Raw genomic sequence first — 24987 nt, 5'->3', positions numbered from 1 at the left:
CACAGCTCCAGATTCAACAAAGAATTTATTTCCAAATTTATAATCCAAAAAAGATTTCCAAAGAAAATATCAACACCAAAATAGGAATCATCACACTTCACTCTGAAATCCCTACAAAAGGCTAAAGTAGCACTACATTTTTTTCCCCCTTAAACCAACAGAATATCAACGGAGATCTTCTTCTTCAATCATTCTTTGCAATTTTCAAATGATTTTTTTACATCCCTTATTGGTTTACCTTCTTCCTTAAAACAAAACTAAACAAGTCACAATGTCTTATTTAACGCCACTTATATACAAACATTCAGCTAAATAAATAAGATGGAAATCAGTACAAGCCAAATGTGTCATCGAAGACTTGTGTGCCAGACACACAAGTGGAGAGAAAGATAAAAGAGCTATTGTCAAATTGTAGAAACAAAAAAGTACATGGGGTTTTCTCTTCTCCAAAGTGCATTATGAAGTGTGGGTGGAGAAAAACACAGAAATCCAGAATTAGCCTAAGATCAAAACATTCTGGAAAGAGTTGACAACATTTAAATTCCTCACATATAAAGTATTCAGAGGAAGAGACCTTGATTCCTGGACTATGATGCCATTCAGGAATCCCTGCAAGGCTTTGGAATTCCAGTATTCTTAGGAGAAAATGCTTATCTTAATCGGGAGCGACCGGGCATTGAGAAGTACTCCCAAAGAGACACAGCTTGTAACTGAAGTATTACAAAGCTTGAAGTTAAGATCTGGGATAGAAGCAGAACACCAAATTCAAAAGAAGGTACCAAGACGAAAGGGAAAAAGAAAAAGAAAAAAACACGATTACTACTTAGCCACGGAGAATTAAAGTGGAAAGGAGGGGTATGCATGGGGGAGGATGGGGGTGGGGGAGAATAGAAAAAAACAATACATTTGTCACCCTGTCCCACTTCCTATACAGGATACAGGCAAAGCTTCCAGCCCCATTACCTCAGGCACAGATGGTTATCGTTTACAGCAAAGGTGCATAGGAAGGCCTCCAGGTCTGAGCCCCTTAATTCCAGGGCTGTTAATGATTAAAGAGAAGGATGGGGGTGGGGAGGGAAATGAGGGCGGAGGAGCTGGAGATTCACCCACCACCTCCTGCTTGGGCTCCTACCTCACTGCACTTACCAGGGGCAGAAGACTAGAGTTTGCACTCCCTCCAGGGCAGCTCCGGCCCCCAGAGCCCCAGGCCTTGGGTGGCGGGTGGGGGGTGCCGGCGGTGGAGGGGCAGAGACAGTAGGTAAGTTTTCTGAGCCTGGGGCTGACACGCCACAGGGCCCCCTCACAGCGTCTTCCTCCAGCGGGACCAGTCCAGACAAGGCGCCGATTTCCACTCCTCCCCTTCTACCCCCCTTTCTCGAAGGTACCCAAACCCCCGCCCCTTCATCTCCCAAAGCCTCCCCTTTTCCTCATACACCCCCCAACCCCCAAACTCACAGCTGCTCCAGAGGTTCCTCCAGTCAAACCCTTTCTGGAAACGACGGCGGCCCGGCAGGTCCAAACCACCTACCATCCCCGCTCGCGTCTTCAAGCACCCTACCCCCACCGCCGCCGCCGCCTCTTCTTCCACCACTGCCGCCGCCTCCTCTTCATCTGCGGCCCACCGGCGGCGGCCGCCCCGAAACCCCGCCCCCTCCATCGCCTCCTGCATCATCACTTCCGGTAACCCCGCGGGCCGCCCGCTCCGGGAGGCGGAATAGGAGAAGGGCGGGGAGGGAACGAGGGGCAGGTTGCGTCACGACGTACGCAAAGACGTACGAAGCCGTCGCCAAGTAAGGGCAAAGACCTAGCGACGCGGAGGGAGGGCTAGGAGGAGATGGACTGGCCCATTTTCGGGGGGGGGGCTGGAATCCGGGGGAGAGGAGAGCGGAAGGGGGAAAGGAAAAATAAGAAAAGGTTGAACTTGGCTATAATTGTTGCGAATACGGTGGAGGGTGGTCTAGAGTGTGACGTTTAAGGAAGGCTCTAGCCTACCCCCGACCTGGTACGAATGCTCCCACGGAGGTTCGTCTGGTGGTTTGGTCTGGCCTGGCCTACCGGACCTGCTTAAGCTCTGTCGACCACGGCTCAGCTGGGCTCCCGGCGCCGCCTCCTCCCAGTCTGCCGTAGGCTGCGGCGCTTCTGTGGGTGGGGGAAGGCTGGACTGACGCAGAGTGAGTGTAGAGAATGGAGACGCTGACTCCTGGCGCGGGAGACTGGGGGAAGGGGTTGGCTCCCAAGGGGCAGGGATGGGTGAGGGTGGGGGGTGCGACGTTGCTAGGAGACGAGCCTGTGTGACCCCAGCCTCGCGAGGGCGGCTCGGTGTCCCCGCTGCTGGCGTGGGGAACCTGCCAAGGGAAGTGGCTCCAGGGCCAGGAAGGGGAAGCCTGGTTTGGGAATGCTGAAAATGCTGGTTTGGGGACCATCTGGGATGTCTGAAACCTTTGGATTCCCGAATGTCAATGGGAGATTAGTAGGGGCAAATTAGTAGGGCGAGGGAGGAAGGTTGACAGGACACCGATACTTTCTAAGATAATGAGAACTAGCTTCTTAGTGCAAAAGGCGTTGGTCTGTGATTCGAGTCTGGGAGAAAGTTAAAAAGTAAATCAATAAAAAATATCAGCAAGTGAGGAATGCCCCAAAGATAGTAATATCAGATGAAGTGGTAGAAGATGGGGTGAGGGCCACTTTAAATCCATAAAGCTACTCAGAGGAGGCTGAGTTTTGCAGAAATCCGAGAAAAGAAGGAAGGTAGGGAATGAGCTTTCTAGGTGGTGAAAAGAGCCAATGGGCAGGGATCTGAGGAAAGAAGGGAAGAAGGCCAGGTGCTTGGAGTAGGAAGGAATAAAAGCAAGAGCCAGGCAGAGTGGTCTGTGATGGAGAAGTGGCAGGGCTTGATCTAGTCTAGTCTTTTAGCCCACGGTGAGGGTTCGGCTGCTACTACATTACTGGAGGGTTTTAAGAAGGAGTGACCAAATCTGATTTATATTTTTAGCAAATCATTCTTGGCTATTGGATAGAGAAGGGTAGAAGTAGTCAGACCTGTTATGAGGCTGTTGCTGTAGGCCAGGTGAGAGGTGACAGTAGTGTTATGATCACAATGGAAATAGAATTGAATTCAGAATGTATTCTGGCTGTAGAGCTTGCAGGACATACTGCCAAATTGGATATGAAGTGTTTGGGAAAAGGAGGAACCAAGGATGACTCCTAAGAGAAAAAGAGTTTGGAAGGGACTATTTTGAATATTAGTTTTGATTAGTCTGTTAACCACAGGTAAAGGTGTGGAGAAGTTAGATATACAAATCAAGGGAAAACTCAGGTAATAAATGTAGCAGTTTATTCCTAGGTCACCTGAGAAGAGGGTGGAGATAAAGACAAAGGCCTCCAAACTCCTTGGGGGCTTTTGACATTTAAAGATGATCCAGAGAAGGAAAAACCGGCAGAGGGGACTCTGGACACTAGCAAGTCTTCAGAGATACAAAGAGCTTCCATAGTATCCTGAAACAATGGGACCCATCCTCTAAGGCCTGGCTCAAATCTCTTCCCTTCTTTCCTCTCCCAGCTGTTACTGCTTTTTTTTTTTTTTTTTTTTTTTTTTTGCTTTTGTTACTGCTTAGCTGATTATCTTCACTATAGCAAACCTGACTTTGCCAGTTAATTGTCTATAGGTCTGACTACCCCATGAGCTATTTCTTCTTTGTGCCCTACTTGCTTAAAGTACAGACCCTTGCCCGTAGGACCCAACATGTAGGAATAATGTATCAACCATGGACTTCAGCAACTTCTGACAAAGGGGCATCTGTTCCTGCTGTTGCTGCCACCTCCACCAGTAGAAACGGTTGCTCTTATGCAATCTAGAAAGGGTATCAGAAGGCCTAGATTTCAGTCTTGGACAGCTACTGACCAGCAGAGTGACAATGAATAAGACCCTTTTCTTTGACTTTAAGGGGTTGGCCTAGATTACACATTACAAACTGGCAAAACAGATACCACCTACAGACATGGTTTGGCCCGCAGATTGGTTTAAATTTCTTGAAATTTTTCTTGCCAAAAAAAAAAAAAAAAAAAATTGGGGGTTCCCATTGTAGCTCACTAGGGGTTAAGGACCCTCACTCTGTGAGGATGCAGGTTTGATCCCTGGCCTGACTCAGTGGGTTAAGGATCCAGGGTTGCCACAGCCGAGGTGTAGGCCTCAGCTGCTGCTGTGATTCAACCCCTGGCCCAGAAACTTCCATATGCTTCAGGTGCAGCTGTAAAAAGAAAAACAAAAACAAATTTCTTGCCAAATTTAAACATTGGACATCAAAATTCAGATTTTTGGCATCATTTAAGAAATGAGACAATCTGGCAACAACTGCCTTAGGGTTCTACACAGCATCAGTCAGCTGGAGCCAATGAGATTCTTCTCCCTTCTGCTACCTGCCTGACCCCTGTGGCCATTTGATTTGCAATACTTGGTCTAGAGCTCTGCTGTCCATATGTAGCCACTGGCTAAATGCAGCTATTTAAGTTTAAATAAAATTAAAAATGCAGTTCCTCAGGAGTTCCTGTTGTGGCTCAGAGGGTTTAAGAATGCAACTAATATCCATGAGGATATGGATTCACTCACTGGACTTGTTCAGTAGATTAAGGATTCAGCATTGCTGCAGGTTGCAGTGTAGGTCGCCGTTGCTGCTGGGATCTGCTGTTGCTGTGGCATAGGCTCCTATTCAACCACTCCTAGCCTGGGACCTTGCATATGCCACAGTGTGGGGGGGGCTATAAAGATAAAAAAGTTTCCTCAGATGCTCTATCTTTCAGGTGCCCAATAGCTGTGTGTGGCCAGTGGCTACCCTATAGGACAATGAAATATAGAATATTTCCATCTATTGGGCAGTGCAAACTGGAGGAACTTGAAGGTACTCTGGATGCTACTGCACACATATAGATGGACAGTCATTGCTCTTACTCTCCAGAAACTTTGTCTGGTGAGGAACTCCCGTGCCTCTGCAGATGAGTAAAGTTGCTCATTCAGTAATGGAGGTACATTGTCATGAAGTCAGTGACCCTGTTCAGAGTGAGGATCATATGTCAGATGGTTGAATAGAGGGTCAGGTGTATCTAATGTTATAACCAAAGCCCTTTTGTCTATTTCCTAGTGCAATTCCTTAGGAAATTATCACAAAGGAGGGGCTTGAATGTTTAAGTGTTTTATGTTCTCCACCTTCCCTAGTTCCTGGGAGGGGTTCAAATCCTGGGTCGTTATGAGTGATGACAGGTTGATCTTTAGCATTGATCTAGTTTTTACCCATTGCCAGCACATGCACACATACACACACACACCCCCCTCCTACTTCTGATAACTGGTTCTCACCACCCCTGATTGATCCTTACTTTGTCTTTGTCTCTTAAAATATGCTGATCAGGAACAGTTAAAAAAAAAAAAAAAAAAAGTTCCTGTCATGGCACAGTGGAAATTAATCCCACTAGGAACTACAATGTTTCAGGTTCAATCCCTGGCCTCGCTCAATGGGTTAAAGATCCGGCGTTGCGGTGAGCTGTGGTGTAGGTCGCAGACGCAGCTCGGACCTGGCGTTGCTGTGGCTGTGGTGTAGGCCAGCAGCTGTAGCTCCAATTAGACCCCGAGCCTGGGAACCTCCATATGCTGCGGGTGCAGCCCTAAAAAGACAAAAGACAAAAAAAAAAAATTTAAAAAAAAAAAAAAGGAAACAGTTGTTTCCATTTCTTTTCTATTTTCTAGTGTGTGTGTATGTGTGTGTGTGTGTGTGTGGCCTCGGCACACAGTGGCTTGATGTGGGATCTCAGTTCCTGGACCAAGGGCTGAATCCAGGCTACAGGGATGAAAGCACCAAGTCCTGACCACTAGATCACCTGGAAACTCCCCCTTCATTTCTTTGGAATTGAGAGACTAAAACTTGGTTTCCATGTAGAGTTTCTATCCCTGAGGGAGCAAATAGCTGTGTATTTCTGGGTTACTCCAAACTGGAGTTCCCCTTACAAGTGTAATCTTGTGTGTGCTCCTAGCTGATGTATTTAAATTGAGTACACATGCCTTCTATGATCTTGTTTGGGATAGTTTAGAAGCCTTTCAGACATGAATATTTTTGGTTTTCCCCTGTGTTCTGAAGATTTCCCATGTTATAGGGCCCAAGCTAATTTCTTTTCCTTTAGCTAAGATAAAAATATGATCTACCCTCTCCTTCCTGACCCCTATCTCTGACACACCACATTGTCACTTTCTGTGTAAAAAGAAACTATTTCAGAGAATAGCTGTGGTATGATTAAGTACGCCACACAAGCATATCCTGAGATTTGAAAAACAATGTGTGGCAGGACACTTCCTCTTTTGGATTCTAGTAACCAAAAACTGAATCCAGGTCAGGAAACCAGTCTATGGGGCGTGTGTGGGGTGGGGAGATGAGGGTGCATAGTTTAGCTTGAAGGTTATTCAGTTTAGGTAATGACAATATTGTATAGGATATGGTATAGGGTTTATGCCAGAAAGTAGGGAAGGTTAACAGATCTAGGAGAAAAGTGCACCAAAAGATAAGAACAGAATAAGAGATAAAGGAAGAAAAATAGGAAGCTTGGTCATGCCCTTAGTGTTGGCACCTGCATTGTATTTCCAGTAAGAAGTATGCACTGTGGTCTGAAGATAAGCGATGCCTCCAGCAGGATTATTTACTCATACTAAAGAACAATAGCCCTTTACTGCACAGGGATTATTAATGATGAGAGGGAAACAGCTTTAGGAAAATCCATTACTACCACAAAGCAATAAATTCACCAACAGGCAACACATTTCTTTTCCCTCCTCTGCAGACAAAGCCTAACGTAGATAAAAGAGGCCTTTGTTTCCTCCTATTCAGGTAACATTGGCCTTTAACTCCCAATGCTAAGTGATTACTATGAACAATCTGTATGACAGCTCTTTGAAGAAGGTTCTGTTGTTGCCCCCTTTTAGGAAACTGAGGTTCAGGAAGATTAATAACTTGCCCGGTGTGATAAAGTCAAGATCCAAACCCAGCTCATGCCAGAACCCACTAATTCATTTTTTTGTATTATAGCTACTGTTCTTTACATATGTGGAAAATCTCTGAATGCCTAAAATCAAGGTAGTCATTCTCTATTCTAATATCCAGGCCAAAAAATCTGTTTGCCTTGACATTATAAGAACACTTCAATTCCCTGGAGGTTTTCCAAATGACAAAAGGATTTTAATTTGGGGAGTTGGTTCTGAACCCTGATGGTTTGAGTGCAATGGACCTCATTCCCCCAAAGGATTGTTTTTAAGGACAAAATGTATCAGAACCCCATTTTTCTATATGTTTGGTTCTCAGCTTCATGGAAATAGAGTATTTCAGTCCTGTGGACAAACCCTAACTGGCTTTAAAAGAACTTAAGAACAACAAAGGTTATATAATAGCTGCCCTAGATAGAAGTGATAAGGCTACCTCTCCAAATAAGACTTGTCTTAGCTTTTTTATCCTGACACCCACGGTGCCACTCTTAAAAACATCATTGTGAAGGTTAATTAGTATTTTTAAATGCTCTGGGGTCTCCAACTGGGAAACCCGGTCCAAATACCATCACATTTATCTCAGGATGAGAATGGAAATTAGTGGTGATGATTCTGTGTGGGTAATTTTTTTTTCTTCTAACAAATGCATTTCAAGCTCCAACTCTGTGCCAGACCTAGGAGTGTAATGAATGAGACAGGGTCCAACCATCTTCTCTCCCTCCCAAAACACACACACTGGAGGAAGAAAAGTAAGTCAAACAGAAAATTGCAATAGAGTTGCATGAACATTATGATAGGAGTATACTCATAGCAGAGACGCTGACCCAGTGTAAGGAAGACACCCCGCCAAAAGTGATGAAAGCCAGAGGATGAAAATCAGCAGTTAAGCAAAGAGTATTTCAGTTGTGTGAGTTGGGGCCTTCATTTGGCAAAAAGAAGAGGCCCCAGGTCTATGGAGTTAGAACAGCAGGATATGGGATAGGTCACCATTGGTACACAGTAAACCCATAAGACCAATTTCATTGGGTGAGTTTCATAACCATTGCCCACCCCACCCCCCACCCCCACCCCAAAAAATCATAAAGTAGTTGGGGAGAAATCTGACTACACTACATGGGTTATTATTATTATTATCATTATTTTTTAAGTTTACATGTAGGGGCAGATCTTTTAAGAATGGAAAGAGTCTCCTTCTACCTGGGGTTTGAAAGTCAGTTAATCTTCCTTGCCTTTTCTGTCCCTTGTTTGTACTGCAACACTTTTTTCTTCAGTAGAAGGCAAGGCCTCATGGGACTCCAACATTTGGAATTTTGACATTCCTGAGACCAGAGTCATACTTCTATAAATTTCATCCAAGGAACAGGAATTTTCATCTCTGCCCTTAAACTCCTCAGTGTTCATGCAGTGATGGTCTTTCCACAGGTGAGGAAAACTGAAATGAATGAAGCCCCTAGTCCTAGCAAAACCTCCCATAAGCCTTCTGCAAAACTAGATCTAGCCGTGCCAAGTGCCCGACCCCATTGGGTTTCATTTTCATCCTCAGCTGCAAGTGGAAGGGTGAGTGGGTAGTGCTTTTTTTTTTTTTACGTTTTTTTTAGGAAAGCGATCACTGCCCATTTCGAGTCCCCATTACTGACTCCAAAATAAAAACAGGGAAAAGCTTGCAGTCAAGGGACTATCCATCCAGCTTTTTTGGCTTTCAATCCCAGCTCTCCTGTCAGTTGGGTGGCATTAGGCAAGATTCTTCACCATCTACAAGACTGGGAGCATCCTAAAGACTTATGAAACAGTTTGAAATCTAACATGTCTTAAAAGATGTAAAGCAGATTGTGATACTCCAACTTGCTTAAAACCCACCAGTGTCTTCCTTTGACTTTAGACTACAAACCAGACTCCTTTCCAAGGCCCCTACTCTCCCATCTTGTGCCGGATTCTGTCCACCTGTGGCCTCACGTCCCCCATAGGCTCTACTACATTAGCATTAAGATTGGGGAGTTCCCGTCGTGGGGCAGTGGTTAATGAATCCGACTAGGAACCATGAGGTTGCGGGTTCGGTCCCTCTGCTTGCTCAGTGGGTTGACGATCCGGCGTTGCCGTGAGCTGTGGTGTAGGTTACAGACGCGGCTCAGATCCCGCGTTGCTGTGGCTCTGGCGTAGGCCGGTGGCTTCAGCTCTGATTAGACCCCTAGCCTGGGAACCTCCATGTGCCGCGGGAGCGGCCCAAGAAATAGCAAAAAGACAAAAAAAAAAAAAAAAAAAAAAAAAAAAGATTGGTTCCCACTTCATAGCCCTTGTTCTGCTCTTTTTTCTTCCTGCACCACCTTCTCCTGAACTCTTCCCATTAATAGGTTCCTGAATACCATTCAAGACCCAGCTCAAATGTCACTGACTACCCAAGATAACATAACCCCCACCTCTGCTCATTACTCATTACTGTTTCATTCCTTGAGAGCACATATCACCTTCAGAAGTTGTTTTTCTTGTATATCATCTGCCTTTGCCTCTAGCACATAAGTTCTAGGAGGACAAGGACTGTGGTTGCTTGTTTATCACGTATGCCTAGAACTGCAGGTGCCTAGCACATGGGCACTGAATAAATGTTGGATGGATGAATGGATGGATGGATGCTTGGGAGAGAAGGGTAAACTCTGCAGGGTAGTAGCACTGAAATGAGCGCTGGTGTCTCTTCTATGATGTCACCTCCCTTTGGAGTGTCGGGGACAGTGTTGCCACAGGGAACAGAAGAGCAGAGCAGTCCAGCCAAGTGCATAGCTTCGGCTGAAGGGGCTGATGCATCACATCATTACTGAAGACGGACAGTTGCAAGGGAGTAGAGGGAACCGTTATAAAAGGGTTATTGCAATTCCTATCAAGCTGCAAAAAGAATGGTCTTTTGCCCTTTGTAGGAAGGGAAGAGAATTTAGTTCCCTTTGTTGCAACTGGTTAAGCTTTTAATCAGCAGACATTCCACTGTAGTTACTGAGACTGAACAGCCTATTTAGTGATTAAAAGTTGGGGCACTGACTCCAGACTATCCAGCTATGAATCCTGGCTCCTCCACTTCTTAGTCCTGTGACCTTGCACAACTTACTTAACCTCTCTTGGCTTCAGGTTCCGCCTTTGTCAACCAGAATAATGTAGTTTCTACCTTATAGAATTATTGTGCTGATACTTAATGGGAGCTAATATATGTATGTGAAGTCCCCAGAAAGCCTAGCACAGAGTAAGTGCAAAATAAATGTAGCTATTACTGGAGTGATTATCATTATTCCTTTAGTGAGCAAAACACAGTCCCTGCCCTCCAGGAATTCAGAGACGCTGGGAAGAAAAAGATACGATGAAACTGCAAAGGAACAGTAGCTGGCTTTGATAAAAGCTGAGGAAAAGGTCCTACAGAAACGCTGGATAGTGAACTGGTATCTACCACTTGGCGGCCAGTAGAAAATGCATCCTAAGTGGAAGGCTCAGCCAGAACAAACACCACAGCAGGATGCCTTAGAGCTGCAGCTCCTAAAATTAGGTTTTTGGGGCTCCACATCACAATATTTACTATTACTTATATTTTAAATCAGCTTTTAAAATCTCTGCTTTAAAATATCACTACAAAATAGAAATCACTTTAAATCACAGGTTTGATGAGCAATTAAAACACATTAAGAGAATCACACTAAGAAAATAAATATTGTGCATCAAAAACCACCTTCCCGGAGTTCCCATCGTGGAATGAATTCAACTAGGAACCATGAGGTTTCGGGTTTAATCCCTGGCCTCTCTCAGTGGGTTAAGGATCTGGCGTTGCCGTGAGCTGTGGTGTAGGTCGCAGATGCAGCTCGGATTCCGAGCTGTGGCTGTGGTATAGCCTGGCAGCTGTAGCTCCGATTAGACCCATAGCCTGGGAACCTCCACATGCCTCAAGTGCAGCCCTAAAAAGCAAAAGCAAAAAAAAAAAAAAAAAAAAAAAAACCAAACCCCAAAAACCTACCCAACCAGTCTTTGGGACATTCGCCTTAGGGGAAACTTCTGACTGTGACCTGAGGTGAAAATGTACGTGCAACAATTGTCAGCCTTTTTTTTCTTTTTTTTTCTTTTCTTTTTACAGCCACATCTGTGGCATATGGATGTTCCCAGGGCTTAGGGGTCAAATTGGAGCCACAGACACACACTATAGCCAGAGCAACGCCAGATCTGAGCCACATCTGCCACCTACATCAAAGCTTGCATCAACGCCAGATCCTTAACTCACAGAGTGAGGCCAGGGATCGAATCCATGTCCTCACAAACACACGTTGTGTTCTTAACCCGCTGAGCCACTACAGGAACTCCTATCAGCCTTTTGGTTGCGTGGGCTACACGTGGTAGGTGCTTGGCGATGAGTGTTTTCCTGGCATTGTGTGTATATGTGAGATACGATTTGAAGAAAAGAGCCTTGTTTCCTATCCATATTCCTCCCAGACACACTTTCTATCTCTTACCTCATTCTGAGCTTCCAGGGTTAAGGCAGTGAAGAACAGAATTTGAGGAACTATCCAGTCTCGGAATAAAAGTTACAAAACTTTCACTGTAAAAATTCTCTGAGAACTGACTTCACAGGCAGTTCAGTCGTGGCCCTCTAAACAGTATTCCTGATGTGGCCCGTGGGAGAATCCCAGGAGATCAAGGCTTGCATTGGATCAACGCCTGATACTAGTGAAGGAGAAGGGCTGGCCTTGTATTTAAACCTGAGAGATCCTTATAGTTTCCAAGGAATAAGTGTTGTTTTCAAGCCATTACATCCATAGGAAAGAAAACTCTTAGAGAAAAAGGCACTTCTTCTAAACAAGTTGCTTCCTAGGAATAAAAATATAAAAGATGTTTAAAAAAAATAGTTCCTGTCGTGGCTCAGCGGAAATGAATCTAGTATCCATGAGGATGTAGGTTCGATCCCTGGTCTCGCTCAGTGGGTTAAGGATCTGGTGTTGCTGTGAGCTGTGGTGTAGGTCAAAGATGCAGCTCGGATCTGACATCACTGTGGCTGTGGTGTAGGCCAGAGGTTACAGCTCTGATTCGACCCTAGCCTGGGAACCTCCATATGCCTCGTGGTGCAGCTCTAAAAAGACAAAAAAAAAAAAAAAAAAAAAAAAAAAAAAAAATTTTTTTTTATAAGTGGCTGATTTTGTTTCTAGAATCACAAACTTTGTAACAACCACTTGTTAATAGTGCATAATGGAGAATATAGCTTTAAACTCTAGACATCTTTGGGACTTGAGTTTTCTTGGTCATCTGATGTTGGAGAGGGAGACATCACTCATTTCCCTTTCCGGATTAGTCTTAAAAACACTTAAATGTTGAAGTGTTTTGAAAATGGTCCTATTAAATACCAATTGTTAGTTCTGCTTGTTACCTTAAGTACCGTAATTGCAGGGTTTGTGTATCAGATTATGGTGTATGATGTTATAGTTTGAAGCTATGGTCAGAGAGTAGTAGAAAGAAACAAATAAGTCAGACTTTGGAGAAGGCTGCTGCTATTTGACTATGCCAGACCTTCCTCACTTTCCTCACTAAGTGTCATGCAGTCAAAGAAGTTTCATCTGTTGATGACAGGGAAGTGAAGCAATCATTAATAGAAGTTAGTTGCAGACTTTCTGCCCCTTGCAGGAACTGACTCATGTATTTTCATATGAAACCATGGAGCTTTAGGGAGAGCCAGTAACTCAGAGACCTGTTTCCTTACCAGGAAAAACATCATCAACTCAACTGAGTTTTTATTACAATTAGCCACAAAGCATGATGATCTCTCTTGGTTTGCATGAATTCCTTTTGAGCATTTTTTTTTTCCTGTAAGGTAGAATGGGTGTCAGAATTGGTATGGAATGTGACATTAGTTCTTTTAACTTCTGAATTGGGTGATGTGGTGATTTCAAGCTTTTCGTCAGATGGTTAAGCCTTGGTTCCTCCTCATTGCTGAAGAAAAGTCACCAGGGTCAGGATAAGTAAAAGGGAACATCAGACTCAAAAGAGACATTCTCTCCAAGGTGAATGCCTTGCAGGTACTTAAAATTTCTAGAAAACACAGCTCCTTCCAGCCTCTATCTGCTTTCTTTAGCTTCCCCAATTCTCAAGCGCAGAACCCACCCTAAAGTATACAGTCTCCTTTTATTACCCATTCCGGGTTGGAAATGAGTCTTATTCTCAAAGGACAATGAGCAGCCTACTTCCCAATCCTGACGACCTGTGTGAGGAAAGCCTGGACTCATAGTGAGCTGTCCACGTGCCTGGCCCTGCTACTCACTCACCAAATCTGTCCTGCTCCTCATCCCAGCCTGCTAGTATATTAAAGGCAGTTACAGTATTTATTCTCCTAAATCTGACTAATCACAGTCTTCTAGTAGTGGGATGGCTTTTTTCTATCTTCTCTGAATTTCTCTTTTTTTAAATCATTTTAAAATTGAGGTATATTATATTGATTTCAGGTATACTCTATAGTGATTCAAAATTATTATAGATTATACTCCTAAAGTTATATAAAGTATTGGCTCTATTCCCTGTTGTTATACAGTATACCTTTACAGCTTATCTATTTTATACATAGTAGTTTGTACCTCTTAATCCCTACCTCTACATTGCCATCCCTCCCCCACCCCCAGTAACCACTAGTTCATTCTCTATATGTGTGAGTCTGTTTCTCTTTCGTTATATTCATTCATTTGTTTTATTTTTTATTTATTTTTTTTAATTTTATGGCTACACCCTCAGCATATGGAAGTTCCCCAGCCAGGGACTGAATCCAAGTCATAGCTGTGACATAGGCAACGCCAGCTCCTTTAATCCACTGTGCTAGGTTAGGGATCCAACCTGCATCTCCACAGTGACCCAGGCCACTGCATTTGGATCCTTAACCCACAGTACCACAGCAGGAACTCCTTGTTTTAATTTTTAGATTCCATATGTAAGTGGTAACATATGGTATTTCTGTTTTGCTACCTGATTTATTTCACTAAGCATAATATCCTCCAGGTCCATTCACCCTGTTGCAAATGGCAAAATTTCATTCTTTTTTATGGCTGAGTAGTATTCCATTGTGTATATAGATCACATTTTTTCATTCATCTTCTGATGGACATTTAGGTTGCTTCCATATCTTGGCAACTGTAAATACTGCAAGTATGCATATTGGGTGCATGTATCTTATTGAATTAGTGTTTGTTTGTTTTTTAGTGTTTTTCCTGGGAATGGAATTACTGAATCATATGGTAGTTCTATTTTTTTCTTTTTAGGGCTGCACCTGCAGCACATGGAAGTTCCTGGGCTAGGGGTCAAATCAGAGCTACACCTGCTAGCTTCCACCACAGCCACAACAACACCAGATCTGAGTCACGTCTGTGACCTACACTACAGTTTGCAGCAATGCCAGATCCTTAACCCACTGAGGGAGACCAGGGATTGAACCCGCATCCACATGGATACTTGTTGGGTTCTTAATCTGCTGAGCCACAACGGGAACTCCTGTTTGTTCTATTTTTAGTTTTTGAAGCACATCCATATTGTTTTCCGTAGTGGTTACACCAATTACATTCCCACCAACAGTGTACCACATCCTCACCGACATTTGCTATTTGTGGTCTTTTTGATGATAGCCATTCTGACAGGTGTGAGATGATAACTCATTGTGGTTTTGATTTGCCTTTCTCCAGTGATTAGCAATGTTGAACATCTTTTCATGTGCCTGTTGGCCATCTGTGTGTCTTCTTTGGAGAAATGTCTATTCAGGTCTTCTGGCCATTTTTTAATTGGGCTTTTTGATATTGATTTGTATGAGCTGTTTATATAGTTTAGATATTAACCCTTTATTGATCATATCATTTGCAAATATTTTCTCCCATTCAGCAGGTTGTCTTTTCATTCTGTCCATGATTTCCTTTGATATGCAATGGCTTTTAAGTTTAATTAGGTCCCATTTGTTTAGTTTCGCTTTTGTTTCCTTTGCCTTAGGAGGCAAATTAAAAAAAAAAAATAGTTGCAATTCATGTCAAAGAGTGTTCTGCCTATGTTTTCTTTCTTATGGTTTCCAGTCTTATATTTAGGTCTTTAATCCAGTTTGAATTTATTTTTGTAAATGATCTATCATACTGTTTTGATAACATAGCTTTGTAGTATATTCTGAAGTCAGGGCATTGTGATACCTCCAGCTCTTTTCTTCTTTCTGAAGATGTTTTGGCTAAATGGAGTCTTTTGTGCTTCCATACAAATTTTTAATGTATTTGTTCTAGTTCTGTGAAAAATGCCTTTGGTGTTTTGATAGGGATTGCATTGAATCTGTAAATTGCCTTGGTAATACAGCCATTTAGCAATCTTAATTCTTCTAATCCAAAACACCGTGTATCTTTCCATCTGTTTGCATCCTTTTCAATTTCTTTCATCAGTATGTTGTAGTTTTCTGAGTACAGGTCTTTTACCTCCTTGGGTAAGTTTATTCCTAGATATTTGATTCATTTTGATGTGATGGTAAATGTGATTCTTTCCTTGATTTCTACTTCTGATTCCTCATTGTTACCAAAGATAAATGCAACAAACTTTCTGAGGACTCCCAGACTCTTCCTGGTGCCAGACTTTTGAGCCGAGGAGCCCAAAGTGGGACTCAAAGCTGTTGCTCTTTGTGGCGAACCTCTGCAATTGTAATTACCCTTCTGCTTGTGGGTCACCCACCTGGGGGCATAGATCTTGACTATAGCATGACTCCTTCCCTCCTACCCGTCTCTTGTGGTTCCTCTTTATATCTTTAGTGGTAGAAGACATTTTCTGCTAGATTCTGGTCTTTCTTATCAATAGTTGCAATTTTTATGTGCCTGTGAGAGGAGGTGAGTTCAGGAACCTCCTGCTCTGCCGTCTTGGCCAACCTCCCTGAATTTCCTTTACATGTAGAAGTAATTAGTAGAGAAACAGGCTGAAGTTTTTGCACTTCAGAGAAGGGAAAAGAAAACACCTAATATCCATCAACAGGAGAACAGACAAGTATGTTGGGATATCTTCTCACAGTGGACGGAATTGCAGCATATGAACTACGTAACAACATGGATGAATCCCACAAATATGGGCCAAAAAAAGCAAGTTGTGGAAGATAATATATATTTGGGATAATGTCTAAGGCCACCTAAGAGAGTGCTGGTATCCCTACCACACCATTCTGGCAATGCTACCAAGCAGATCTGTTGAGAAAGAGCAGTTATTTCTAGACTAATTAAAGAGCTGGATTTTTAAAAATGTATATCTGCCTGAATGCCTACTGTCAGGTTGACTTTTTATGCAAAACTCCTTCTTTTATTTTGGTGGATTGGAAGATGACAACGGCAACACGACAAGAAGTTCTTGGCCTCTACCGCAGAATTTTCAGGCTTGCGAGGAAATGGCAGGCTGCATCAGGGCAGATGGAAGACACCGTGAAAGAGAAACAGTACATATTAAATGAAGCCAGAACGCTGTTCCAGAAAAACAAAAATGTAAGTAGGCCCCAGTTGAGTACGGCAAGGAGGGGAGCAATTTCTTGTGGTGTTTGTGCATTTCTTTTCCGTCCTACAGTAGAGAGGATGGAGCAGCACAGAGGGACAGAGTGTGGAGCAGGAAGGGCCAGAGCACAGCCTGGCTGGCTTGCCCAGCCTGGGTTTCTCTCCTCACTCGTTTCAGGTCTCAGTCCAGCTGGTAAGTGGCTTAGTGTCCTCAGAAGACCCCATGCACCAGGTGACCTGAGTCAGGCCAATGAGAGTTTTCAGGGTAGGATCAGTTCCTCACACACTGTGCCTGTTGCTGGCCACTCCCACAGGAGGTGTGCAGTGAAGTCTTTTTCAATTCATAAGCTGTTCAGAGCCTCCAAATATAAACCCATTCAGAGCAAAGCGAATAGGATTAAGACCCAAGGTCCCCTTCATAGCTTAGCTGTGAGCTCAGGCCCCTTTGGCTAGCAGAGAGGCTTTGTCCTTAGGGATCGCAGAATTGGGTAAAATAAGTGCCTCCCTTTGTCAATTGAACCCAGACACCGGGGAGCCAAAAACCATTTCTAAGAAGCTTGATTTGACACATCCCAACCAACCATAATACATTAGCTGTCAACTCCTTAGGAAGACCGCCTGCCCCTACGCATGGAAAGAGGCTCTCAGCTCCTGACTTTTCCTGCCTCCTTCTCATTGATCTCGTGGATTCAATACCGCCACTGTTTCCTTCCTGAAACTTCCTGACAGTCTACATTCTTTTTCCTCTCTGGTCCCTGTCTCTGTCTCCTTTTTGGCCCCATCTTCTCCATACACTCTCCCACCAGCTGTAGGGGTTCTCTGGAGGTCAGCCTTCTCCACCAAGGCCTAAAGACCAGATGGCCGCTTTATGGTCCCAGATCCCTTATCTTGGCCTCTCCTCAGCCACCTGCGGGAACTCACCACAAGCATAACGGCCCAAAGTGGAACTCATCTTTCCACAGGAATTCCTCCTCTTCCCAGCTTGCCCATTTCTGTCATATTTCCCGCCACTACTTTGTGACCCTTTGCTCTCATTCTGTCATTCAGCACTTAGTTGAGTGCCTACCATGTCCCTAAGACCAGACGAGACATCAGAGATGTAAATGAGCAAAACTGAGACCGGGCCCCTCAGAAATGTCTCAGAGTTAGATGGAAAGAAATGTAAAATTACAGTTGGAGTAAAATTACAGTCAGAGTAAAAGCCTCCCAGCCCACAATATCCTTCCCTTGTCAGAATGCCTGAAGTTTCTCTGCTTTTAATACTAACCTGCTGGTGAAGCTCCTTTTCATTCTTCCAACCATCCTTCAGCTTCTCCAAACTTTTTCTGCTTTTAGCGTGGGCCATGCATACCACATCAGAGTGTAGGTATCCCCCTGACGTCCTGAACAGTCCATTGAGGAACAGAAATAAAATACCGTAAGTGGAGTTTCTGCTTTGGCGGCGCAGTGGGTTAAGAATGTGAGGAGTCCTCCCTGTGGTGCAGTGGGTTAAGAATCCATGGCTTAGGTTGTAGTTGCAGCTCAGATTCAATCTCTGGCTTGGGAACTTCCATATGCCAAGGGTGTGGCCATAAAAAAATGAAATTAAAAAAAAATAATTTGACTGCAGTGGTTTAGTTTGTTGTGGAGGTGAGGCTTCAATTCTCAGCCCGGCAAAGTGAGTTAAGGATCTGGTGTTGCCAAAGTTGTGGTGTAGGCCACAGCTGCAACTTGAATTCAGTCCCTGGCCCAGGAACTTCTATATGCCATGGCATGTATATGTGTATATAAATATATATGTGTGTGTGTGTGTATGGAAGCACCATATGGCAGATATATATATATATATGTTTCTATTTATTTTTATTGCTCCTTTTAAAATGTCTATTTTTTAGATATTTATTTCCATTTATTTATTTATTTTGGTTTTTTTTGTCTTTTTCTAGGGTCGCAATGGCGGCATATGGAGGTTCCCAGGCTAGGGGTCTAATCAGATCTTTAGCCGCCAGCCTATGCCACAGCCACAGCAATGCAGGATCCAAGCCACATCTGCAACCTATACCACAACTCACAGCAACGCGGGATCCTTAACCCACTGATCGAGGCCAGGGATCGAACTCACAACCTCATGGTTCCTAGTTGGATTTGTTAACCACTGAGCCACGATGGGAACTCCTATTTTGTATATATTTATAATGGAGTTATTAATACACTTAATGAGCTTGTAAATACATATATGGGAGCTTTGGGCTCAGAATTTTTTTTATTGAAAGGAGTAGATGATCAAAAAATTTGTAGACCTCTGATCTATACCTAGGTTCATTAGTTAGTTACGGTCTCTTTTTTTTCTTGTTTGTTTCATTTATTATGTTGGTATGGTCTCCCCAACCAGACTGTAAATTCCTCGAGCACATAGACAGTTTCCTATACTTTTTTAGTCTGTCCCATGGGCCCTGCCTTGTGGTTGTCACTAAGTTAACAACATTTACAAATCCTTTGATTCCACTGATCTTCTCCAGGAATTCTTCCTCAAGTTCTCTGCCCTCACTCAACCCCACCTATTGGCCACCTCCTCTGCATTCCTATATAGCAGTTTGTAGCAGACACTGCCCTTGTTGATTATATACCACTGTGCCTTTTCACGTGTCAGGGTTGTTCTGCTCAGGTAACATCCTTGATAGTTGAAGGCTGGGACCATGGCCTCTGGGTGTCCAGGCTGGTGCTGGGGATATCACAGTAGTATGTGCCCAGTAAACTTTTGCAGGCAAGACCCTCTGGGTTTTCATTTCAGGCAATAATAAATCCTTCATTTGCCTCTGCTTGAATTGGCGCAGCAGGATGTATACGCCAATGACGGTACCTGAATGATTTTGTCGTGGTGGAGGGAGGTACATGGATTTGAATTTTAAAGCATGCACTTGTTTTTATCATGGATAAAAAAGAAAATGGAATATCAGACAGCTTTACAAATGCTGTGCTTAGAGAGTCCATTTAAAGAAAAGCTTAAGGAATTCCTCCATGGCTCAGTTGGGTTAAGGAGCTGGCATTGTCACTGCGGTGGCTTTGATTATAGCTGTGGTGTGGGGGTTCAGTCCTGGCCTGGGAACTCCTGCATGCCACGGGCATGGCCAAATAAATAAATACATAAATAAAAAGGAAAAGTTTAATATTAGTATAGGTAGTGTGTGGATATGGCAAAATCATGCATACAGGGAGCCTCTGAATGATGGAATTTGGAGAACCCTAACCCAGCTTGTTCAGATGGACAGCTGGAGCCCAAAGAGCCCTCAGTCCCGTTAACCTATCTTATTAGGGTCTTCTTTCTCCCTAATCCGTCATGTAGACTTAAGCAGTCTTTTGTAACCTCAGTTACTACACGAGTTTAATAATAATCCAGAGGAATCTCATTAATTGCTCTGAATCCTAATGGGGAAATGAGAACATGGAAATCTATTCCCAAGGTGGACATCAGAGCAATAGCTTCTGAGAAACACAGAGGTCAGATAGAAAGCTGAGCCTCTGCCCCAAGGGACTCAACTGTGGTTCAGTGTGTTGCAGTTCTTGGAAATTTTCTCTGCTCCAAGAGGAAGCATAGGACAGGGGCGCCCTTGGGATTTCCAAGCCACGATGGCCTAGACGTCACTGCGGGTGTCATCTGGGGCTGATGCAATCCCAGCTCTGCTTTGAGGCCCACTTGCAAACTCTTAGCAGAGCCAAACATTGACTCATTTTCCATCCTTGGCATGAAACACTTTCTAGCCTTCTCCTACCTAGCCTTCTGTTTTTCAGAATGAACTTTTCATACCTATGCTTAAAATTGGTATACCAAGATTTGACTGTTTTGGATTTCAAAAGTCAGTTCTTTCCCTCATGACTGAGCAAGACAGTTTATGGTTCAAAATAAAAAGTGGATCACTCACCGGTGTCTTATTCGGGGGGTTTCTAGACAGCACTTGCTAAAACAATTGAGTTACTTAAAAGTTTGATCAACATGAGGCGGGATATGAAGTACTCTCATTCATTGTTGGTGGGGATATAATTTATTGATTGTTGGTGGGAATACAAATTGGTACAACCTCTTAGGGGGTAATTTGAATCTACAAGGAGTATCTGTGAGAATTAAAATTTCATGAACCCTTTGACCTAGCAGTCCTCTCTCTAGGAACTTATCTTTTAAATATATTTGCATGTGAGCCAAACATTTTTTTAGAGGAATCCATTGTTTATAGTGGCAAAAGATTGGAAATAACCTAAGTGTCCATCAGTAGAAGTTTGGTTAACTTATAATATAGCATTATGTTGGAATTTTGTGCAGTTGTTAGAATGGGGCAGCTCTGTATGTGTAAACAGAGAAGGAGCTTCACGTTGTTAGTGAAAATGCAAGGTTCAGAGCTTTCATTTTTATAAGAAAAAATGCTAAGTCTACAGAGGTATACTTATGTGTGTGTAGAATGTCCCTGGAAGGACAAACAAGAAACTTCTGATAATTTTTGCCTCCGAGAAGAGGAACTGAGAGACAGGAGGAAGAGGGACACTTTGTTTTATATTCTATCCTTTTGTGTTATTTGAATTCTTTTTATCATGTGCTTAAATTACCTACCTGAATAATTTTTAAAAGTTTAATCCACAGTACATTTTATATTAAATTGCTTTTGACTTTTCAAGTTATCAATATTTAATTTACTGGCTGATGAACGGAAAAGGTTTAAGACAATGTACACCTATAGATTAGGTAGCACTGGAAAGAGGCTAACAGTCTCACCTGTTTTCCCCCTTTTAATAGCTCACAGACACAGACCTGATTAAACGGTGTATAGATGAATGCACAGCCAGGATTGAAATGGGACTCCACTACCAGATTCCCTATCCAAGGCCAGTAAGTGTGACTCCAGTTAACATGTGGTGTGTACTGAACCCTTGTCAACCTGGTTATTTCTAAGAATGTGTTCCAAGAGGGCTAGTGTTTACGAGAAGTCTAGAGCTCCTGTAATATATATGTTGGAAATAAGCTATCCTTGCCTGGCCACGAACCCATCACAACAAACTAAAAGGTGTGAATGCCTGATTTCTCCTACTTGTACAACTTTCCCATATGTGGAAGGGAAGGCTTTCTCTGCTTTCACCTTATCTAAGGAAATATTTGTATTTCCCTTATTATAAATGACAGGTTTAGGGAGTTCCCAGTTTTCCGTCGTGGTGCAGCAGAAGCAAATTCGACTAGGAACCATGAGGTTGCAGGTTCGATCCCTGGCCTCGCTCAGTGGGTTACGGATCCAGCATTGCCATGAGTTGTGGTGTAGGTCGCAGATGTGGCTTGGATCCCATGTTGCTGTGACTGTGGCCAACAGCTGTAGCTCCGATTTGACCCCTAGCCTGGGAACTTCCACATGCTGCAAATGTGGATCCCAAAAAAGAAAACAAACAAAAAAAAGTCTGTTGTTAATAAAAGAATAAAATTCAAACATTAAAGGAATGCATAAGGTAGAAAGTGAAAACTGTCAAAACTTTTCTTACCCTGTGGAAGTGACTGCTGTAACTGTTAAGATGGGACCATATGAAATGGCAATATTCTACTCTTAACTTACAAAAACAGCAATTTTATATTATATTGATTCAACCTAATAGTTTGGTAATATATCCTTTTTTTTCTGTACTTGTGTACATATATTTTCTTTGTTTAAGTACATGGGATCCCAGGCATACTGTTTATTGCTGATCTATTTTACTTCCTCTCCTCTGGATATCTCTGCCTTTATCTTTTAAAATGGTTGTATTATAACCATTTTAAATACAACCTATTTAAAATGGTTGTATGATTATCCTATTGTAAGAAGATGCCATAATTTAACCAGTGCCTTCTCAGTAGACATTTATGTTGGTCCCAGTTTTCCACCATCCATAGAAGATCTTTGTGTACGCATTTTTTTCCTCCCCTTCTCCGGACCCTCATCTTACTGTGTGATCTGTGGCTTTTCTTCCATGTAGGAAATATGGCAAAGAAGAGCACAGGCCCTAGAATCAGGGAGATCTAGGTTCAGATCCTCGGCCCACCACTTAATGCACAGTCTTGAGCCTTGAGCCTCTTAACTTTCTAAGCTTCCATATTCGTATCTATAAATATTAGAGTAATAAATCTCTATGAGATTATATTGAAGATGATGTGTGTAAGGACTCTAAGGAAGAATGAGTATCGAGTTAGCATTTAGCAGAGGGCATGGTACTTAGTAAATCTTTAGTGAATATAAGTTGCTGAAATAATTATAATTCTCACTGTTATCATTATTCTTATTCTTCTTATTCAGATTCATCTGCCTCCTATGGGCCTTACCCCACTACGAGGCCGGGGACTTCGAAGCCAGGAGAAACTAAGGAAATTTTCCAAACCAGTATATCTCCAGTCTCACGATGAGGTTTCCTAACCCAGAAGAAAGTTTATTTCTGAGAATGATGAGTCAAGTAGGCCTTGAATGTAAACCAGATAACAGAAGCAAAAATTAAAATATCTTCTTAGAAACCTCCGAGGTATTGTTACTCACCCAATGATATGTGCTCACACATCTCCCTATAGTTTGTCAGGGGCTTGCTGCCAAAGTGGATGACACTAACCCTAGTGGACCTTATATCCTCACTGAAGTATCGTTTGGAAACAAGACTAAGGTTTGTGGGCAGAGGGCTGAAGGGTAATACAGTTCTTCATTGAAGTGCTGTTTACCAGACATGCCAGCTAATGTGAAGAAATTAGCCAGTTGCTGGAAGTTCTCATGGCTACTATATGACTATATACCACCCTCAGAATATGTTTAGGTTTCTTTTTCTTAAAGTTATAGATTTGCTTAAAAGTGAGCTTTTTGTGTGTGCTTGGTTGTCTTTTGGCATTTCCAATTTCTAGGTAAACTTAAAAAGTTAGGGAGTTCCCTGGTGGCTCAGTGGGTTAAGGATCTGGCATTCTCACTGCTGTTGTTCAGGTCACTTTGGTGGTGTAGGTTTGATGCCTGGTGCAGGAATTTCCACATGCTGTGGGTACAGCCAAAAAAAATGGTTTATCATTGGATCAATCATGCTTTTTCTCAGAAATTTTATGAGACCCATCTCTGGCCCCAACATACACATATATGAAAGTGCATATCTTAGTTAAATGCTTGTGTTTACTTTATCTTAAAGCCCGTGATTTCTTTGGATATACTTAGGATCTGAAAGTGTCAGAGGATCTAAAAGACTCACTGGAAACTCACACTGCATTCATTATGAGGATTTTACCCTAACATAATTAGGAAGTACAAGTGCTAAGCTGGCCTTCAAATTATGTCTAAACAGAAATGAGACAAGATCCAAACACAAAGGACTTATAACCCTGCGTTATGTGGATACAGGTCAGATCCTCTTGGCAGGTTACTCATACATCAGTGTCATTCCCTCTTACCTCCAAGGAGGATGGGGATTACCAATAAAGACAAATCTCTATTGATTTTGGTCTCTCGGTACTATTTTCCAAAATGGCCTTGTGATCCTTAGATGCAGCATTTGATAACCTCCTGTTCATACCTAGATTTAGGATTGCCTTGTCACAAAGATCCTCCAATGCAAAATATATGTATTTACAGAAGAAAAAAAAAAGACTTCCCATCATGGCTCAGTGGTTAACGAACCCGACTAGTATCCATTAGGATGCGGGTTCAATCTTTGGCCTTGCTCAGTGGGCTAAGGATCCATCGTTGCCGTGAGCTGTGGTGTAGGCCGGCAGCTGCAGCTCCGATTAGACCCCTAGCCTGGGAACCTCCATATGCCACAGGTGTGGCCCTAAAAAGACAAAAGCTAAAAAAAGAAAACTATGTATTTTGATTTCAAAGCCTCGTCCTATCAGCAGGAGCACGCTTTTTCATGCTCAGGGTACGTACTGCAGGGCTTGGCAATGACATGAAGAACAAATATAATACTCTGTCAGTAGAAAGAGAGTGTGTGCATATTTAACACAAATGCAACTAACTAAAGGGCTTTGGTGAAGAGAGCATAATTTCAGTGTGCTGGCAGGCCTGTTGGCCATTTAGTGAGCACATACCCCAGCCCAGCTTGAGTTAGGAGACATCAGTCTGCTCTTCCATCAGTTACTCTCCTACCTGATATCACTGTGGAAGCATCTCCCTGCCCAGAGGTGGTTCTCATGTTTAAAGTTAAGTATTCCTAAAACAACATAAGGCCTGTGAACTCAAGCCAGCTACTTTATCTGGCAGTCCAACAACTTAACAGTGACCAATTCTTACACTAGAGGCTGCCTCTGCTGAACTGAGTGAAACATGACTTGTGTGTCTCCATCGTGGTCCCTATCTAAGTAATTCAAGGTGATTCTGAATATGCAATTTTTGTCTTACTCTGTAGGGAGTAGAAAACATCCTTTCTATCCAGATTCCTCCAAGATGGGAGTCCATCTACTTCTAGCTGACCTCTCAGGATCTTCCATGTCCTAGAATGTTACCTGAAGGTAAATTTTATACACTTCGCCTCCCTTGCAAAAAT

At 42.9% G+C, this 24987-nt stretch overlaps 2 protein-coding genes across 7 annotated transcripts in view; one reads left to right on the top strand and one right to left on the bottom strand.

The window, feature by feature from the left end:
• DCUN1D3 (defective in cullin neddylation 1 domain containing 3) overlaps window positions 1-1643 on the bottom strand; it is a 44551-nt gene extending 42908 nt beyond the window's left edge. The window contains exon 1 of one of the 2 annotated variants that reach the window (XM_021086516.1): window positions 1456-1643. The gene's annotated coding sequence lies outside the window, so the exon portion shown is untranslated. The remainder of the gene's footprint in view (window positions 1-1455) is intronic. The other variant, XM_021086515.1, reaches the window with a different exon arrangement.
• On the top strand, window positions 1132-22994 carry LYRM1 (LYR motif containing 1). 5 transcript variants are annotated; one of them, XM_005662094.3, is made up of 5 exons: window positions 2014-2171; window positions 8293-8440; window positions 16333-16491; window positions 21260-21352; window positions 22779-22994. In XM_005662094.3, the coding sequence occupies exons 2-5, from the start codon at window positions 8426-8428 to the stop codon at window positions 22893-22895; spliced, it is 384 nt and encodes a 127-aa protein (XP_005662151.1). In that variant the 5' UTR covers window positions 2014-2171; window positions 8293-8425; the 3' UTR covers window positions 22896-22994. The 5 variants fall into 5 exon arrangements, with proteins under 5 accessions (XP_020942177.1, XP_020942178.1, XP_005662153.1 ...); XM_005662093.3 differs by having other exon boundaries at window positions 8290-8440; XM_021086518.1 differs by lacking the exons at window positions 2014-2171; window positions 8293-8440 and adding an exon at window positions 1132-1258 and having other exon boundaries at window positions 22779-22990.

This window comes from Sus scrofa, chromosome 3, assembly GCF_000003025.6.
Source record: "Sus scrofa isolate TJ Tabasco breed Duroc chromosome 3, Sscrofa11.1, whole genome shotgun sequence".
Taxonomy (NCBI): Eukaryota; Metazoa; Chordata; class Mammalia; order Artiodactyla; family Suidae; genus Sus; species Sus scrofa.
Note: the sequence above shows the minus strand (reverse complement) of the source record. Positions and strands in the feature narration are given on the sequence as shown.

Coding starts and splice junctions, on each gene's coding strand:
- LYRM1 (XM_005662094.3), top strand. Junction 16,492..21,259: donor TGTTCCAGAAAAACAAAAAT/GTAAGTAGGCCC, acceptor CCCTTTTAATAG/CTCACAGACACAGACCTGAT. Junction 21,353..22,778: donor AGATTCCCTATCCAAGGCCA/GTAAGTGTGACT, acceptor CTTCTTATTCAG/ATTCATCTGCCTCCTATGGG.